General features: G+C 58.0%; 1 protein-coding gene across 3 annotated transcripts in view; it reads left to right on the top strand.

The window, feature by feature from the left end:
• narfl (nuclear prelamin A recognition factor-like) overlaps window positions 1-18,011 on the top strand; it is a 44,442-nt gene extending 26,431 nt beyond the window's left edge. For all 3 annotated transcript variants that reach the window (XM_041206231.1, XM_041206233.1, XM_041206234.1), the window contains exon 11: window positions 16,255-18,011. In XM_041206231.1, coding sequence (XP_041062165.1) covers window positions 16,255-16,496 — 242 coding nt within the window. In that variant the 3' untranslated portion in view covers window positions 16,497-18,011. The remainder of the gene's footprint in view (window positions 1-16,254) is intronic.
• The last annotated feature ends 444 nt before the right edge of the window (window positions 18,012-18,455 follow it).

The raw sequence follows: 18,455 nt of genomic DNA, 5'->3' as shown, positions 1-18,455 counted from the left end.
GCCAACATTCCATTTGTCTTCCCTATTACCCGCTGAACTTGTATGTTAGCTTTTTGGGATTCATGCACAAAGACTCCCAAATCCCTGTGCTGCTGCTTTCTCCAGTCTTTTTCCATTTAAATAATATTCAACTCCTCTATTCTTCCTGCCAAAGTGCATAACCTCACATTTTCTCGCTTTATATTCCATCTGCCAAGTTTTTACCCACTCACTTAACCTGTCTATATCCCTCTGTAGACTCTGTCATCTTCACCACTTGCCTTCCCACCTACTTGTGTCATCCACAAACTTGGTGATAGTACATTCATTTGCTTCATCTAGGTTATTAATATAGTAAATAATTGTGGCCCCAGCACTGATCCCTGTGGCAGTCCACTAGTTACAGGTTGCCATCCTGAAAATGCCCCCCTTATCCAAACTATGTCTTCTATTAGCCAATCCTCTATCCATGCTAATATACTAGCCCCAACACCATGGGCTCTTATCTTATTAAGTAGCCTTAAATGCGGTATCTTATCGAATGCCATTTGGAAATCCAAATATGTTATACCTACTGGTTTCCCTTTATCTATCCTGCTTGTTACCTCCTCAAAGAATTCTAATAAATTTGTCAGGCATGATTTCCTCTTCATGAAGCCATGCTGACTCTGCTTGATTATATTATGCATTTCTGAATGCTCTGCTATTACATCCTTTATAATAGACTCTAACATTTTCCTAATGATGGATACTAAGCTAACTGGCCTACACTTACCTATTTTTTTGTCGTCTTCCCTTTTTGAATAAGGGCGTTACATTTGCAATTTTCCAATCCTCTGGGACTTTTCCAAAATCTAAGGATTCTTTGAAGATTACTATTAGTGCATCCGCCCATCAGGTCCAGGAGAGTTATCAGCCTTTAGCCCCATTAGTTTCCCTAGTACTTTTTCTCTAGTGGTAATTACTGTATTGATTTCCTCCCCCACCCCACCTTTTGCCCCTTGATTATTTGGTATTTTTGGAATGCTATTAGTGTCTTCTACTGTGAAGACTGATGCAAAGTATTTATTCAACTCCTGCCACTTCCTCGTTCCCCATTATTATTTTCCCAGCCGTGTTCTGTAATGGACCTATGTTCACTTTGGCCTCTCTCCCTCTCTGTTTTTATATTACTTTCCAGCTTACCCTCAAAGTTTATTTTATCCCCCTTTATTATTTTTTGGTCATCTTTTGTTGGTTTTTAAAACTTTTCCAATCCTCTGGCTTACCACTAATCTTTGCCACATTGTATATTTTTCTTTCAAATTGGTACTATCCTTAACTTCCTTGGTTAACTATGGTTGGTTTTTCCCCTCCTAGAACCCTCCTTTGTCACTGGAATATATCTTTTGTTGTGAGTCATGAGCTATTTTCTTAAACATCTACCATTGTTCATCAATCGTCTTTTCTGCTAAACTCCTTTCCCAGACCATTCCAGCCAATCCTGCCTTCATTCCTTTACAATTACCCTTATTTAAGTTGTTTCCGACCCAAGTTTCTCACACTCAAACTGAATGCTAAATTCAACCATGTTATGGCCACTGTTTCCTAGGGGATCCTTTATTCAGATCATTTATTAAACCTGCCTCATTACACATTACCAGATCCAAAATAGTTGGATCCACAACATTGTTCTAGGAAACCGTCCCAAATACACTTTGAATTCTTGATCGTGGCTACCTCTGTTAATTTGATTTTCCCAATCTGTATGAAGATTAAAATCACCCATGATTAATGTGCCTTTTTTACGTGCCCTCATTATCTCCTGATTTATTCTCTGTCCTACAGTATAGCTACTGTTAGGGGGCCTAGAGACTACTCCCACCAGTATCATCTTCCCCTTATTATTTGTTACCTCCACCTATATGGATTCTACATCTTCTGATCTAAGATCATTATTCCTTCTCGTACTAATAAAACTATCTCACCATCCTTTCCTTTCTATCTGTCCTTTCAAAAAGTCACATACCCCTGAATATTTAGTTCTCAGCTTTGATCTCCTTGTAACCATGTCTCCGAATTGGCTATAAGATCATACCCATTAACCTCTATTTTGTTCCGAATGTTACGCCTGTGTAAATAAAGGACCATTAATTTTGCCTTTTTACCATTTTTTCCTCCTTTGACCCTATTTGCTGTTTTTTTTTAAATGTTTTTACACTCTAACCATTCCTGTCACGCTCTGGGTATCATTACCTAAATAGCCGCCCTGCAATGCTGCCGTATCCTTTTGCTTTGCAAGCTTATGTATCCCCTTTCCAGAATCACCCCCCTTCTTTATTTAGTTTAAAGCCCTCTCTACAGCCTGGGTTATCCGATTCGCCAGGACACTGGTCCCAGTGCGGTTCAAGTGAAGCAGGTCCCACCAGAACAGCTCCTTTCTACCCCATTACTGGTGCCAGTGCCCCATGAACAGAAACCCATTCCTCCCACACCAATCTTTGAGCCACACATTTAACTCCTTGACTTTATTTACCCAATGCCAGTTTGCCTGTGGCTCAGGTAGTAATCCCGATATTATTACCTTGGAGGTTCTGCTTTTTAATTTAGCTCCTAGCTATTCAAATTCTTTGAGCAGCCTCTCCTTTTGAGTCCTATCAATGTTGTTGGCAGCAACGCAGACGACATTGGATCCCTTCCCTCCCACTCCAAGTTCCTTTCCAGCCCTGAGGAGATGTCCTTAAACCTGGCTCTGGGCAGGCAACACAGCCTTCAGGACTCACGTTCACAGCTGCAGAGAACAGTATCTGTTGCCCTAATTATACTGTCCCCTACCACTACTACATTCCTATTTCCTCCCCTGACTTGAATGGCTCCCTGTACCACGGTGCTGTGGTCAGTTCGCTCATCCTCCCTGCAGTCCCGGCTCTCATTCACACAGCTTACAAGAACTTCGTAACTGTTGGACAGTTGCAGGGGCCGAGACTCCTCGAACGCTACCCCTGGGTCCCCAAACCTGCTTTGCCTGCAGTCCCTGATCACAGACCACATTTGAATGACCTAATCTGAGGGGTGTGACTGCCTCCTGGAGCAAAGTGTCCAGGTAACTTTCCCCCTCTCTGATGTGGCACAATGTCTGCAGCTTGGACTCCAGCTCCTCAACTTGGATGCCAAGTTCCTTGAACTGCAAACACTTATTGCAGATGTGTTCGTTCTGGATCACCTTGGTGTCCAGCAGCAGCAACACGTCAACCGTCCTGCCATTGCTATTGTAGTTTAAAAAATTTATTAATTAATTACTCTAGTATCCCTGCTATTTACACTTGAAGAATCTCTCGCTCTTTACACTTTACTGGTGTAAAAAAAAATTACAATATCAATCCTATACTTAACAAGCTATTTTTAAGAAAAAAGAATAAAAAGACTAAAGACCTAAACACAAACTAAAGACCTTACTTTTACTTTAAAACCTAGAAATACTCACCAGTCAGCTGCTCTCCACACTCTTTTCCCTCTCACACTTTTTTTAATCGCCTCTGTCCTGTCCATTTGCCGGACCTTTTTCCACTCACTTAACCTATCTATGTCACTTTGTAGCCCCCTTACGTCTTCTTCACAATTTGCTTTCCTACCTATCTGTATCATCAGCAAATTTAGCAACCATTCCTTCGGTCCTTTCATCCAAGTCATTTATATAAATTATAAAAAGTTGAGGTCCCAGCACTGATCCCTGTGGCACACACTCATCACATCCTGCCAACCAGAAAAAGACCCATTTATGCCAACTCTGCTCTGTTGGCTAGCTAATCTTCTATCCATGCCAATATGTTAGTCCCTGCATCATGAGCTTTTATTTTCTGCACTAACCTTTGATGTGGTATTTTATCAAATGCCTTCTGGAAATCTAAGTACAGTACACCCGCCGGTTCCCCTTTATCAACAGCACATGTGACTCCTTCAAAGAACTCCAATAAATTGGTTAAACACGATTTCCCTTTTACAAAACCATGTTGATTCTGCCTGATTCCCTTGAATTTTTCTAATTGCCCTGTTATAACATCTTTAATAGCTTCTAACATTTTCCCTATGATAGGCTAACTGGCCTGACTGGCCTGTCATTCCCTGCTTTCTGTCTCCCTCCCTTTTTGAATAAAGCAGTTACATTTGCTATTTTCCAAACTAATGGATCTTTCCCCAAATCTAGGGAATTTTGGAAAATTAAAACCAGTGCATCAACAATCTCACTAACGACCTCATTCAAGACCTTAGGGTAAAGTCCATCCAGACCTGGGGAATTTTCAGCCTGCAGCCCCAATAATTTGCTCAATACGACTTCTCTCTGGTGATTGTAATTTTCCTGAGTTCCTTCCTCCTTTCCATTTCCTGATTTACCGCTATTTCCAGGCTGTTACTTGTGTCCTCTAAAGTGAAGACTGAAGCAAAATACCTGTTTAATTCATCCATCATCTCCATACTTTCCATTATCAATTCTCCAGACACACACCCTGTAGGACCAATGCTCACTTTGTTAATTCTTTTCTTATTTAAATATCCATAGAAACTCGTACCATATACTATTGAAACTCTTTTATTACTAGCTAGCTTTCATTCTCTAATTTTCCCTCCTTATTAATCTTTGTCATTTTTTGCTGTTCTTTATATTCTTTCCAATCTTTTGACCTGCCACCTGTCTGTATAATTATATGCTTTTTCTTTAAATTTGATACTGTCTTTAACTTTTTAGTTAACTACAGATGTTAGACCCCCCCCCCTTGGGATTTTTCTTTCTCATTGCAATGTATATATCATGTGTATTCTGAAGTATCTCTAAATGTCTGCCGCTGAACTTCTATTGACATATCCCTTAACCTCATTTCCCGGTTCACTTTAGCCAGCTCTGCTTTCATGTCCTCATAATTGCCCTTATTTAAGTTTAAAATACTAGTCTTGGACGCACTCATTTCTCCCTCCAAATTAATGTATAATTCAAGCATATTATGATCGCTGCTACTTAGGGGTGCCTTCACTATGAGGTTATCAATTAATCCTATCTTGTTGCTCAGTACCAGGTGTAGTATAGCCTGCTTCTTAATTTGGTACCTAGCTCGTCATACGGACTATGCAGAGCCTCCTTCCTCATCCTGCTATATTGTTGGTATCTACATGGACCACGACCACTGAATCCTCCCCCTCCCACTGCAAACTCCCCTCCAGCCCTGAGCAGATATCCCAAACCCTGGCACTGGGTAGACAATAAAACTGTCTGGACTCTTGCTCTTTGCTACAGAGAACAGTGTCAATGCCCCTTATTGTACTGTTCCGTACTACCACTACATTCATTTTTGCTCACCGCAATTGGATGGCTTCCTGTATCACGGTACCATGATGCTCATCCACCCTACAGCCCCCACTCATCCAAACAAGCTGAGAGAACCTCAAACCTACTGGACAATTGTGGAGGCGCTCACTCCGGCCCTCTGAGTCCCCTTACCTGCCTTACTTAAAGTCACACCCTCCTGTCCCTGGCCACTGGCCAAATCAGATGATCCTATCCTAAGTGGGTGTCACTGTCTCCTGGTATAAAGCATCCAGGTAGCTTTCCCCCTCCCTAATGTTTGGCAGAGCCTGCAGCTCAGCCTCCAGTTCAATGACTCTGAGCCAAAGTTCCTCAGGCCGCAAACACTGACTGCAGACGTGTTTGCCCTGGATCACAGTGTTATCCAGGAGCTCCCACATGCTGCAGCCTTGACACTTCACCTGTCCTACCATCCTCAATATGTTTTAAATAATTACTTAATTATATTAGTCACTTATTTATTTTGCTTTCTTATATATTTTATTAACTTTACCACCAAATTATGTACTATTTTAAACCTTAAGGATAGAATAGAACTTACCCACTTACCAGATAATCACCAGCTAGCTCCTTTCCCTGTAGTAGAGCAAGAACCAATTTCTATGGGGTGAGAAAGTGGAAATGAACAACAACAACAACAACTCCCCCTCCCCCTCCCTTCCTCCTCCCCCCTCCCCCCCTCCCTCTCTCCCCCTCCCTTCCTCCTCTCCCTCCCCCCTCTCCCTCCCCCCCTCCCTCCCCCTCCCTCTCTCTCCCTCCCCCTCCCTCCCCCCCTCTCCCTCCCCCTCCCCCCCTCTCCCTCCCCCTCCCTCTCTCTCCCTCCCCCACCCTCTCTCTCCCTCCCCCTCCCTTCCTCCTCTCCCTCCCTCCCTCCCCCTCCCTCCCTCCCCCTCCCTCTCTCTCTCTCTCCCCCTCCCCCCTCTCTCCCCCTCTCCCTCTCTCTCCCCCTCTCCCCCTCCCTCCCTCTCCCCCTCCTCCTCTCCCTCCCCCCCTCCTCCTCTCCCTCCCCCCTCTCTCCCTCCCCCTCCCCTCCCTCCCCCCTCTCCCTCCCCCCCTCCTCTCCCTCTCCCTCCCCCCCTCCTCTCCCTCTCCCTCCCCCCCTCCTCTCCCTCTCCCTCCCCCCCTCCTCTCCCTCTCCCTCCCCCCCTCCTCTCCCTCTCCCTCCCCCCTCCTCTCCCTCTCCCTCCTCTCCCTCTCCCTCCCCCCTCCTCTCCCTCTCCCTCCCCCCTCCTCTCCCTCTCCCTCCCCCCTCCTCTCCCTCTCCCTCCCCCCTCCTCTCCCTCTCCCTCCTCCTCCCCCCCCTCCTCTCCCTCCTCCTCCCCCCCTCCCTCTCCCTCTCCCCCTCCCTCTCCCCCCCCTCCCTCTCCCTCTCCCTCTCCCCCTCCCTCTCCCTCTCCCCCTCCCTCTCCCTCCTCCTCCCCCCTCTCCCTCCTCCTCCCCCCTCTCACTCCCTCCCCCTCTCCCCTCCTCTCCCCTCCCTCCTCTCCCTTCCCCCCTCCTCCCCCCTCCTTTCCCCCCCTCCTCTCTCCCCTCCCTCTCTCCCCCCCCTCTCCCTCTCTCCCTCCCCCCTCCCTCTCCCTCCCCCCTCCCTCTCTCCCTCCCCCCCTCCCTCTCTCTCTCCCTCTCCCTCCCCCCTCCCTCTCCCTCCCCCTCTCCCTTTCCCTCCCCCCCTCCTCTCCCTCTCCCTCCCCACCTCCTCTCCCTCTCCCTCCCCCCTCCTCTCCCTCTCCCTCCCCCCTCCTCTCCCTCTCCCTCCCCCCTCCTCTCCCTCTCCCTCCCCCCTCCTCTCCCTCTCCCTCCCCCCTCCCCCCTCCTCTCCCTCCCCCCTCCTCTCCCTCCCCCCTCCTCTCCCTCCCCCCTCCTCTCCCTCTCCCCTCCTCTCCCTCTCCCTCCCTCCCTCCTCTCCCTCTCCCTCCCCGCCTCCTCTCCCTCTCCCTCCCCCCTCCCTCTCCCTCCCCCCTCCCTCTCTCTCTCCCTCCCCCCCTCCCTCTCTCTCTCCCTCTCCCTCCCCCCTCCCTCTCCCTCCCCCTCTCCCTTTCCCTCCCCCCCTCCTCTCCCTCTCCCTCCCCCCTCCTCTCCCTCTCCCTCCCCCCTCCTCTCCCTCTCCCTCCCCCCTCCTCTCCCTCTCCCTCCCCCCTCCTCTCCCTCTCCCTCCCCCCTCCTCTCCCTCCCCCCTCCTCTCCCTCCCCCCTCCTCTCCCTCCCCCCTCCTCTCCCTCTCCCCTCCTCTCCCTCTCCCCTCCTCTCCCTCTCCCCTCCTCTCCCTCTCCCTCCCTCCCTCCTCTCCCTCTCCCTCCCCGCCTCCTCTCCCTCTCCCTCCCCGCCTCCTCTCCCTCTCCCTCCCCCCTCCTCTCCCTCTCCCTCCCCGCCTCCTCTCCCTCTCCCTCCCCGCCTCCTCTCCCTCTCCCTCCCCGCCTCCTCTCCCTCCCCGCCTCCTCTCCCTCCCCGCCTCCTCTCCCTCTCCCTCCCCCCTCCTCTCCCTCTCCCTCCCCCCTCCTCTCCCTCCCCCCTCCTCTCCCTCTCCCTCCCCCCTCCTCTCCCTCTCCCTCCCCCCTCCTCTCCCTCTCCCTCCCCTCCTCCCCCCTCCTTTCCCCCCCCTCCTCTCTCCCCTCCCTCTCTCCCCCCCCCTCTCCCTCTCTCCCTCCCCCCTCCCTCTCCCTCCCCCCTCCCTCTCTCCCTCCCCCCCCCTCCCTCTCTCTCTCCCTCTCCCTCCCCCCTCCCTCTCCCTCCCCCTCTCCCTTTCCCTCCCCCCCTCCTCTCCCTCTCCCTCCCCACCTCCTCTCCCTCTCCCTCCCCCCTCCTCTCCCTCTCCCTCCCCCCTCCTCTCCCTCTCCCTCCCCCTCCTCTCCCTCTCCCTCCCCCCTCCTCTCCCTCTCCCTCCCCCCTCCTCTCCCTCTCCCTCCCCCCTCCCCCCTCCTCTCCCTCCCCCCTCCTCTCCCTCCCCCCTCCTCTCCCTCCCCCCTCCTCTCCCTCCCCCCTCCTCTCCCTCTCCCCTCCTCTCCCTCTCCCTCCCTCCCTCCTCTCCCTCTCCTCCCCGCCTCCTCTCCTCTCCCTCCCCCCCTCCTCTCCCTCCCCCTCCCTCCTCTCTCTCCCTCCCCCCCTCCCTCTCTCTCTCCCTCTCCCTCCTCCCTCCCTCTCCCTCCCCCTCTCCCTTCCCTCCCCCCTCCTCTCCCTTCCCTCCCCCCCTCCTCTCCCTCTCCCTCCCCCCTCCTCTCCCTCTCCCTCCCCCTCCTCTCCCTCTCCCTCCCCCCTCCTCTCCCTCTCCCTCCCCCCTCCCTCCCTCCTCTCCCTCCCCCCTCCTCTCCCTCTCCCTCCCCCCTCCTCTCCCTCCCCCTCCTCTCCCTCCCCCCCTCCTCTCCCTCTCCCCTCCTCTCCCTCTCCCCTCCTCTCCCTCTCCCCTCCTCTCCCTCTCCCTCCCTCCCTCCTCCCTCCTCTCCCTCCCCCTCCTCTCCCTCTCCCTCCCCCCTCCTCTCCCTCTCCCTCCCCGCCTCCTCTCCTCTCCCTCCCCCCTCCTCTCCCTCCCTCCCCCGCCTCCTCTCCCTCCCCGCCTCCTCTCCCTCCCCGCCTCCTCTCCCTCCCCCCTCCTTCTCCCTCCCCCTCCCCCTCCCCCTCCCCCTCCTCTCCCTTCCCCTCCCCCCTCCTCTCCCTCCCCCTCCCCCCTCCTCTCCCTCCCCCTCCCACCTCCTCTCCCTCCCCCTCCCCCCACCTCTCGCTCTCCTCCCCCTCCCCCCTCCTCTCCCTCCCCTCCCCCTCCCTCTCCCCCTCCTCCTCCCTCCCTCCCTCTCCCTCCCCCTCCCCCTCCCCCTCCCTCTCCCTCCCCCTCCCCCCTCCCCCTCCCCCTCCCTCTCCCTCCCCTCCCCTCCCCCTCCCCCTCCCCTCCCCCCTCCCCTCCCTCTCCCTCTCCCTCTCCCTCCCCCTCCCCCCTCCTCTCCCCTCCCCCTCCCCCCTCCTCTCCCTCCCCCTCCCCCCTCCTCTCCCTCCTCCCCCCTCCCCTCCTCCCTCCCCCTCCCCCCTCCTCCCCTCCCTTCCTCTCCCCTCTCCCCCTCCCTCTCTCCCCTCTCCCCTCCCTCTCCTCTCCCTCTCCTCTCCCTCTCCTCTCCTCTCCCTCTCCCCCTCCTCTCCCTCTCCCTCTCCCTCCCCCTCCCCCCTCCCTCCCTCCCCCTCCTCTCCTCTCCCTCCCCCTCCTCTCCTCTCCCTCCCCCTCCTCTCCTCTCCCTCCCCCTCCTCTCCCTCCCCCCTCCCCCCTCCCCCCTCCTCTCCCTCCCCCTCCCCCCTCCTCTCCTCCCCCTCCCCCCTCCTCCCCTCCCCCCTCCTCCCCCTCCCCCCTCCTCTCCCTCCCCCTCCTCCCCCTCCTCTCCCTCTCCCCCTCCTCCCCTCCCCCTCCCCCCCTCCCCCCTCCCCTCCCCCTCCTCCCCTCCCCCTCCCCCCCTCCTCCCCTCCCCTTCCTCTCCCTCTCCTCTCCCCCTCCCTCTCCCCCTCCCTCCCTCTCCCCCTCCCCTCCCCTCTCCCCCTCCCTCCCTCCCCCTCCCCCCTCCCCCTCCCTCCCCCTCCCCCCTCCCTCCCTCCCCCTCCCCCTCCTCTCCTCTCCCTCCCCCTCCTCTCCCTCCCCCTCCTCTCCCTCTCCCTCCCTCCCCCCTCCTCTCCCTCCCCCTCCCTCCCTCCCCCTCCCTCCCCCCTCCTCTCCCTCCCCCTCCCTCCCCCCTCCTCTCCCTCCCCCTCCCCTCCTCTCCCTCCCCCTCCCCTCCTCTCCCTCCCCCTCCCCCCTCCTCTCCCTCCCCCTCCCCCCTCCTCTCCCTCCCCCTCCTCTCCCTCCCCCCCTCCCCCCTCCTCTCCCTCCCCCTCCTCTCCCTCCCCCTCCTCTCCCTCCCCCTCCCCCCTCCTCCCCCTCCCCCTCCTCTCCTCTCCCTCCCCCCTCCTCTCCCTCCCCCTCCCCTCCTCTCCCTCCCCCTCCCCTCCTCTCCCTCCCCCTCCCCCTCCTCTCCCTCTCCCTCTCCCTCTCCCTCCCCCTCCCTCCCCCTCCTCTCCCTCCCCCTCCTCCCCCTCCCCCTCCCTCCCCCTCCTCCTCCCCCCTCCTCTCCCTCCCCCCCTCCTCTCCCTCCCCCCTCCTCTCCCTCCCCCTCCCCCCTCCTCTCCCTCTCCCCCCCCTCCCCCCCCTCCCTCCCTCCCCCCTCTCCCTCCCCCTCCCCTCCTCCCCTCCCCCTCCCCCCTCCCCTCCCCCTCCCCCTCCTCCCCTCCCCTTCCCTCTCCCTCTCCTCTCCCTCTCCCCCTCCCTCCCCTCCCCCCTCCCTCCCTCCCCCTCCCCCCTCCCTCCCTACCCCTCCCCCTCCCTCCCTCCCCCTCCCCCCTCCTCTCCTCTCCCCTCCCCCTCCTCTCCCTCCCCCTCCTCTCCCTCCCCCTCCTCTCCCCTCCCCCTCCTCCCCTCCTCCCCCTCCCCCTCCTCTCCCTCCCCCCTCCTCTCCCTCCCCCTCCCCCCTCCTCCCCCTCCCCCCCCCCTCTCCCTCCCCCTCCCCCTCCTCTCCCCCTCCCCCCTCCCCCCCCCTCCCCCCCCCCCCTCCCCCCTCCTTCCCTCCCCCTCCCCTCCTCCCCTCCCCCTCCCTCCCTCCCCCCTCCCTTTCCCTCTCCCTCCCCCCTCTCCTCTCCCCCTCCCCTCCCCCCTCCCCCCTCCCTCCCTCCCCCTCCCCCCTCCCTCCCTCCCCCTCCCCCCTCCGCTCCTCTCCCTCCCCCGCCTCTCCCTCCCCCTCCTCTCCCTCCCCCCTCCGCTCCCTCCCCCTCCTCTCCTCGTCCCGCCCGCCCCCCTCCTCTCCCTCCCTCCCCTCCCCCTCCTCTCCCTCCCCCCTCCCCTCCTCTCCCGCCCCTCCCCCCTCCTCTCCCTCCCCCTCCCCCCTCCTCTCCCTCCCCCTCCCCTCCTCTCCCTCCCCCTCCCCCCTCCTCTCCCTCCCCTCCCCCCTCCTCTCCCTCCCCCTCCCTCCCCCTCCTCTCCCTCCCCCTCCCCCCTCCCTCTCCCCTCTCCCTCCCTCCTCCTCTTCCTCCCCTCCCCCCTCCTCTTCCTCCCCCTCCTCTCCCTCCCCCTCCTCTCCCCCTCCCTCCCCCTCCTCTCCCCCTCCCTCCCCCTCCTCCTCTCCCCCCTCCCTCCCCCCCTCCCTCCCCCCTCCTCTCCCTCTCCCTCCCCCTCCCTCCCTCCCCCCTCCCCCCTCCCTCCTCCCTCCCTCCCCTCCCCCTCCCTCCCCTCCCTCCCCCTCCCCTCCCTCCCTCCCCCTCCCTCCCTCCCCTCCCCCCTCCCCCTCCCCCCTCCCCTCCCCCTCCCCCTCCCCCTCCCTCCCCTCCCCTCCCCTCCCCCTCCTCCTCCCCTCCCCCTCCCCCTCCCCTCCCTCTCCCCCCTCCCCTCCCCCTCCCTCTCCCTCCCCCTCCCCCTCCCTCCCCCCTCCCCCCCTCCCCCCCCCCCCTCCCTCTCCCTCTCCCTCCCCCCTCCCCTCCCCTTCCCCCCTCCTCTCCTCCCCCTCCCACCTCCCCTCCCCCTCCCCCCTCCTCTCCCTCCCCCTCCCCCCCTCCCCTCCCCCTCCCCCCTCCCCTCCTCCCCCCCCCCCCCTCCCCCCTCCTCCCCCCTCCCCTCTCCCTCTCCCTCTCCCCCTCCCTCTCCTCTCCCCCTCCCTCTCCCTCCCCCTCCCCCCCTCCCTCCCCCCCTCCCTCCCCCCCTTCCCTCCCTCCCCCTCCTCTCCTCTCCTTCCCCCTCCTCTCCTCTCCCTCCCCCCCTCCTCTCTCTCCCCTCCCCCTCCTCTCCCTCCCCCTCCCCCCTCCTCCCCCTCCCCTCCCCCCTCCTCCCCCTCCCCCCTCCTCCCCCTCCCCCCCCCCCCCCCTCCCCCCCCCCCCCTCCTCCCCTCTCCCCCCCCCCCCTCCCCCCCTCCCCCCCTCCTCTCCTCTCCCCCCCCTCCCTCCCCCCTCCCTCTCCCTCCCCCCTCCTCTCCTCTCCCTCCCCCTCCCCTCCTCTCCCTCCCCCTCCCCTCCTCTCCCTCCCCCCTCCCCCCTCCTCTCCCTCCCCCTCCCCCTCCCTCTCCCTCCCCCTCCCCCCCTCCTCTCCCTCCCTCCCCCTCCCTCTCTCCCCCCTCCCCCTCCTCCCCCTCCCCCCTCCTCCCCCTCCCCCTCCTCCCCCTCCCCCCTCCTCCCCCTCCCCCCCTCCCTCCCCCTCCCCCTCCCCCCTCCCTCCCTCTCCCCCCCTCCCCTCCCCCCTCCCCCCTCCCCTCCCCCTCCCTCCCTCCCTCCTCCCTCCCCCTCCCCCCTCCCTTCCCTCTCCCTCTCCTCTCCCTCTCCATCTCCCCTCCCTCCCCTCCCCCTCCCCCTCCTCTCCTCTCCCTCCCTCCCCCTCCTCTCCCTCCCCCTCCTCTCCCTTCCCTCCCCCCTCCTCTCCCCTCCCCCCTCCTCTCCCTCCCCCTCCCCCCTCCTCTCCCTCCCCCTCCCCTCCTCTCCCTCCCCCTCCCCCCTCCTCTCCCTCCCCCTCCCCCTCCTCTCCCTCCCCCCTCTCCACCTCCCCCCTCCCCCCTCCCCCCTCCTCTCCCTCCCCCCCTCTCCTCCCCCTCCTCTCCCTCCCCTCCCCCCCTCCTCCCCCTCCCCCTCCTCCCCCTCCTCCCCCTCCCCCTCCTCCCCCCTCCTCTCCCTCTCCCTCCCCCTCCCTCCCCCCTCCTCTCCCTCCCCCCTCCTCTCCCTCCCCCTCCCCTCCTCTCCCTCCCCCTCCCCCTCCTCTCCCTCCCCTCCCCCCTCCTCTCCCTCCCCCTCCCCCCTCCTCTCCCTCCCCCCTCTCCCCTCCCCCTCCCCCCCTCCCCCTCCCCCCTCCTCCCCCTCCCCCCTCCTCCCCCTCCCCCCCCCCTCCTCCCCCTCCCCCCTCCTCTCCCTCCCCCTCCCCCCCTCCTCTCCCTCTCCCCCCCCTCCCCTCCCCTCCCCCCCCTCCCCTCCCCCTCCCCCCCCTCCCCTCCCCCTCCCCTCCTCCCCTCCCCCTCCCCCCTCCTCCCCTCCCTTCCCTCTCCCTCTCCTCTCCCTCTCCTCTCCCCCTCCCTCCCTCCCCCTCCCCCTCCTCTCCTCTCCCTCCCTCCCCCCTCCTCTCCCTCCCCCTCCTCTCCCTCCCTCCCCCCTCCTCTCCCTCCCCCTCCTCCCCCCTCCTCTCACTCCCCCTCCCCTCCTCTCACTCCCCCTCCCTCCTCTCACTCCCCCTCCCCCCTCTTCTCCCTCCCCCTCCCCCCTCCTCTTCCTCTCCTCCCCCCTCCTCTCCCTCCCCCTCCTCTCCCCCTCCTCTCCCCCCTCCTCTCCCCCTCCCTCCCCCTCTCCCTCCCCCCTCCTCTCCCTCCCCCCTCCTCTCCCTCCTCTCCCTCTCCTCCCCTCCCCCCCTCCCTCTCCCTCCCCCCCTCCCCTCCCTCCCTCCCCCTCTCCCTCCCTCCCTCCCCCCCCCCCCCTCCCTCCCCCCTCCCCCTCCCTCCCCCTCCCCTCCCCCTCCCTCCCCCTCCCCCTCCCTCCCCCCCTCCCCCTCCCTCTCCCCCTCCCCCCCCTCTCCCTCCCTCCCTCCCTCTCCCTCCCCTCCCCCTCCCCTCCTCCCCCCCTCCCTCCCCCTCCCCTCCCTCCCCCTCTCTCCTCCCCCTCCTCTCCCTCCCCCTCCTCTCCCTCCCCCCCCCTCCTCTCCCTCTCCTCCCCCCTCCCCCTCCTCTCCTCTCCCCCTCCCCTCCCCTCCTCTCCCTCCCCCTCCCTCTCCTCTCCCCCTCCCCTCCTCCCTCCCTCCTCTCCCTCCCTCCTCCCCCTCCCTCTCCCTCCCCCTCCCTCCCCCTCCCTCCTCTCCCCCCCCCTCCCTCCCCCTCCTCCCTCCCCCTCCTCTCCCTCCCTCTCTCCCCCCTCCTCTCCCTCCCCCTCCCTCCCTCCCCTCCCCCTCCTCTTCCCCCTCCCCTCTCCCCCTCCTCTCCCTCCCCCTCCTCTCCCTCTCCCTCCCCTCCCTCCCCCTCCTCTCCCTCCCCCTCCCCCCCCCCTCTCCCTCCCCCTCCCCCTCCCTCCCCCCTCCCCCTCCCTCCCTCCCCCCTCCCCCTCCTCCCCCCCCCTCCCCCCTCCCCCCCCTCCCCCTCCCCCCCCTCCCCCTCCCCCCCCTCCCCCCCCTCCCCCTCCCCCCCCCCTCCCCCTCACCCCTCCCTCTCCCTCTCTCCCCCTCCCCCCCCTCTCCCTCCCTCTCCCCTCCCTCTCCCCCCTCCCTCTCCCTCCCTCCCCCTCCCCCTCCCTCCCCCCCTCCCCCTCCCCCCCCTCCCCCTCCCCCCCTCCCCCTCCCCCCCCTCCCCCTCCCCCTCCCCCCCTCCCCCTCCCCCTCCCCCTCCCTCTCCCCCTCCCCCTCCCCCCTCCCTCCCTCTAACCCCTCCCCCTCCCTCCCCCTCCCTCCCCTCCTTTCCCTCTCTCTCCCCCTCCTCTCCCTCTCCCTCCCCTCCCCTCCCTCTCCCTCCCTCCCCCTCCCCTCTCCCTCCCCCCTCCCTCTCCCTCCCCCCTCCCTCTCCCTCCCCCCTCCCTCTCCCTCCCCCCTCCTCTCCCTCCCCCTCCCTCCCCCCTCCTCTCCCTCCCCCTCCCTCCCCCCTCCTCTCCCTCCCCCTCCCTCCCCCCTCCTCTCCCTCCCCCCTCCTCTCCCTCCCCCCTCCTCTTCCTCCCTCCCCCTCCTCTTCCTCCCCCCTCCTCTTCCTCCCCCCCCTCCTCTTCCTCCCCCTCCTCTCCCCCTCCCTCCCCCCCTCCCCCCGTCTCCTCTCCCTCTCCCTCCCTCCCCCTCCCCCCTCCTCCTCCCCCTCCCCCTCCCCCCCCTCCCCCTCCCCCTCACCCCTCCCTCTCCCTCACCCCTCCCTCTCCCTCCCCTCCCCCCTTCTCCCTCCCTCCCCCCCCTCCCTCTCCCTCCCTCCCCCCCTCCCTCTCTCCCTCCCCTCCCTCCCTCCCTCTCCCTCCCTCCCTCCCTCCCTCTCCCTCCCTCCCCCCCCTCCCTCTCCCTCCCTCTCCCCCCCTCCCCCTCCCTCTCCTCTCCCCCTCCCCCTCCCTCTCCTCTCCCCCTCCCCCTCCCTCTCCTCTCCCCCTCCCCCTCCCTCTCCTCTCCCCCTCCCCCTCCCTCTCCTCTCCCCCTCCCCCCAAAACTCCCAAGTCATCACTCAGTTAGTCAGCTGCACTAAAGAACCCTGAATTTATAGTAAACTGGGGCTACAGCAACCAGATTCAACCGATTAGCTAATTAACTCTGGGCTCCTACAGCTGAGAGTGTTTGCCCTGTCTAAACTGCAAGAAAAAACTTAGCCTGTTTACATTGTTTCATAGTTTGCCATTGTGAGATTTGAACTCTTGATACTCTTTTTGAGTAAACCTGTTTCCATCTGTTTCAGATGAAGTTACGTTGTTTCATATTTTGCCATTGTGAGATTTGAACTCTTGATCTTAGGGTTACAAACCCAGTACCATAACCACTTGGCTATTTAGGCCAAGCCTTAGCCTGTTTACACAGTACTTTCCAGTTTCTGCTAATTATAGACTAGATTAGATTTTAAGAGGCAGATTTAAGAACAAAATTAACACTTAAAACTCCCCTTTCACCAAACTCCAAATCTTCACTCAGTCAGTTGCAGTCCGTTTGCCAAGGCTGCACCAAGATATTTAATTATGGATGACTAGTTTTATGAATATTTCGATGTAAATTAACACTTGCAGTAGATTCCTATCAGCAATACCCTTTTCAGTTGAAGGTGCGTGGTTTTTAATTGGCCTCTTAGACCTGTTACAGCTATACATCAATTGAGATTTAAACTTGAATGCAATTATCTGAAAATCAATTTAAAGGTTAAAACAAAATGCCCAAGGGTGTAGTTCTGCTTCCTTAAAATATATTTTGGAGCTTTTTTTAATGTATTAATTTCTCCTGAAAACCAATTACTAATTAATCAGATCCGTTACTGTCTGCAGGTTGTCTCAATGGTGGTGGCCAAATACGAACGGAGGGATCCGAATCCAGTAAGGATTTGTTGCAGCAAGTTGAGGAACTGTACGCAAGTGTGAAGGTCCAGGCACCAGAAGCAAATGAGTCCATTAAGAAACTCTATGAACAGTGGTTTGGAAGTACTGATAGCAGCAAAACTTTGAAAATGCTGCATACACAGTACCATGCTGTGGAGAAAATGAATAATGCCCTGAATATTAAATGGTAGCGATATTGAAAACATCAAAGTCTGTACTGAAAACACATGGTGGGCATTAACAAGATCCTGCTGTGGTACGTTTTTTGTGAAAGACACTGATGATTTTTTTGCATTGGAATCTTCATGTTTTGAAGGCACAGGCTTACAAGTTACAAATAGATGTTCAGATTGCAGCCAGAACTAATTTTCTACCAGTCATAAGTGGAAGGAAAATGAGAAGTATGCCTCGATTGCTTGCTATAATCAGTAGCATTGTCAATCACTTATTACAGGACAATCATATGGGAATAACTATTACCCCTTCTGGTTCAACTTGTAACTTACAGGGATAAGTTAAAAGGAGGAGGAAATACTTCCAAAGTATTCTGCCATTGAAGTAAATTGAACACATTTTCCTGCAAAGACACTAGACTGATTTTCCACTTCGTCTGGTGGGAACTGGCTGATAACATGATAAATTGTGGTGCAACACTTACTGCTTTGTTTCTATGGTTTCTTTGGCTAATGCTGTTTAGGTGGCAGCCTTGAAACCCTTGTCTCCAGAAACAGGCAGGAGTCTTATTGGCCTATGTAAATGTCACTAGGACCCTGGTGCAATTTTCAAGGATACTGAAGACCACTTAAAAGGTTAGTCTAAGGTTTAAAATTGATTTTTGTTGGTCAGGTGAAGCATTAGCGCTCCTGGCCACACAAAAGTGAAATGCCTAACCTACATGCAGTTTACCTCTGGGTGAGCTGCTCATCACGAGCAACTTACTGACACACCACTATCTGCTGCCCAATGAAATTGGTCACCTGAAAATCAGTGGCAGGTTTTATTTCCCTTCCCCTCTGAGACGTACAGGCAGAAAGTAGAGACAGTACCTACAGGGGAGCAGCTCATAGGAAATAAAGATCTGCATGCTCTCTGGTACTGGATCACAGTCTGAAAGTGACCTTGCTGGAAAAATTAAACACCACTACTTGGAAGTTTCCCAGCACCTATCTTGGGAATAAACGAGTGCCTTCTTTGGTCACAGTGGACAGCAAATTCTTTATAATAATAAAATAGTAAATAATACTGGAAAGCATTTCTTCATGTTAATCACTACTGAGTTTGTAAATGACCAAGATTCAGCATATATGGTTAAGGCTGTTAACCTATCCCAAAATCATTTCTAATAAGTTCAGATTCTCAACAATATTGGCTGCAGCCTTGGATGAAAAGGATGACTATTGTTCTTGGAATTTATTTCCTGTTTTCACACTTCCCTGTGGAATTACATGAATAAACTACCTTTTTAATAATACACTTGTTAAAGAGGCGAGAAAGGAAAATATTGCTCCAAAGAGAAATTTAAAATAAAATGCAAACGTGTGATTCTGTTACTGTTTTCTTTTACAAACTGCTGTATAATTTGATTTGTATACAAAGCCTGCTAAAGGTGATATGCAATGTCGACAGTCAACAATATACGTTATGTAATTCTGTAAATGGTAAATGTAATTATTTTTCAACATTCAAAATAAAGTTTAAAACTTTAATTATTCTATATGGCTAAAAATATACCATACTTATTAAAAACTGTATCAAATGATTAAACCAGTAATAACCTAAATTTATTAATATTGCAATAAAAAAGACCAAATTTTACATTGTCAAATATCTGATTATATTGCAGAAGCCATTTTAAAGAACTAACTTATTATGCCATAGTCAAAAGTAAAAGACCCCATATACAGGGAGATACAATGGGGAACTGTATCTTAACAATAATTTTGGTGTAATGCTGATCATAGTTTAATTAATGGTATACAATAGCCTGGAGTCTTGTGCAGTAGCACATTCAAAATCACTATCCTTTATGAAATTTGGAATCTTTAAAATTGATGGCCTACGACTCACCATAAACCATATCCTATGATTATCTACAGGTCTAAGTTCTAAACTGTTGAGAAATCCCACCTGAATAGTTGAATTCTATGTGT

This window comes from Carcharodon carcharias, chromosome 15 (assembly GCF_017639515.1).
Source record: "Carcharodon carcharias isolate sCarCar2 chromosome 15, sCarCar2.pri, whole genome shotgun sequence".
Classification (NCBI taxonomy): domain Eukaryota; kingdom Metazoa; phylum Chordata; class Chondrichthyes; order Lamniformes; family Lamnidae; genus Carcharodon; species Carcharodon carcharias.
Note: the sequence above shows the minus strand (reverse complement) of the source record. Positions and strands in the feature narration are given on the sequence as shown.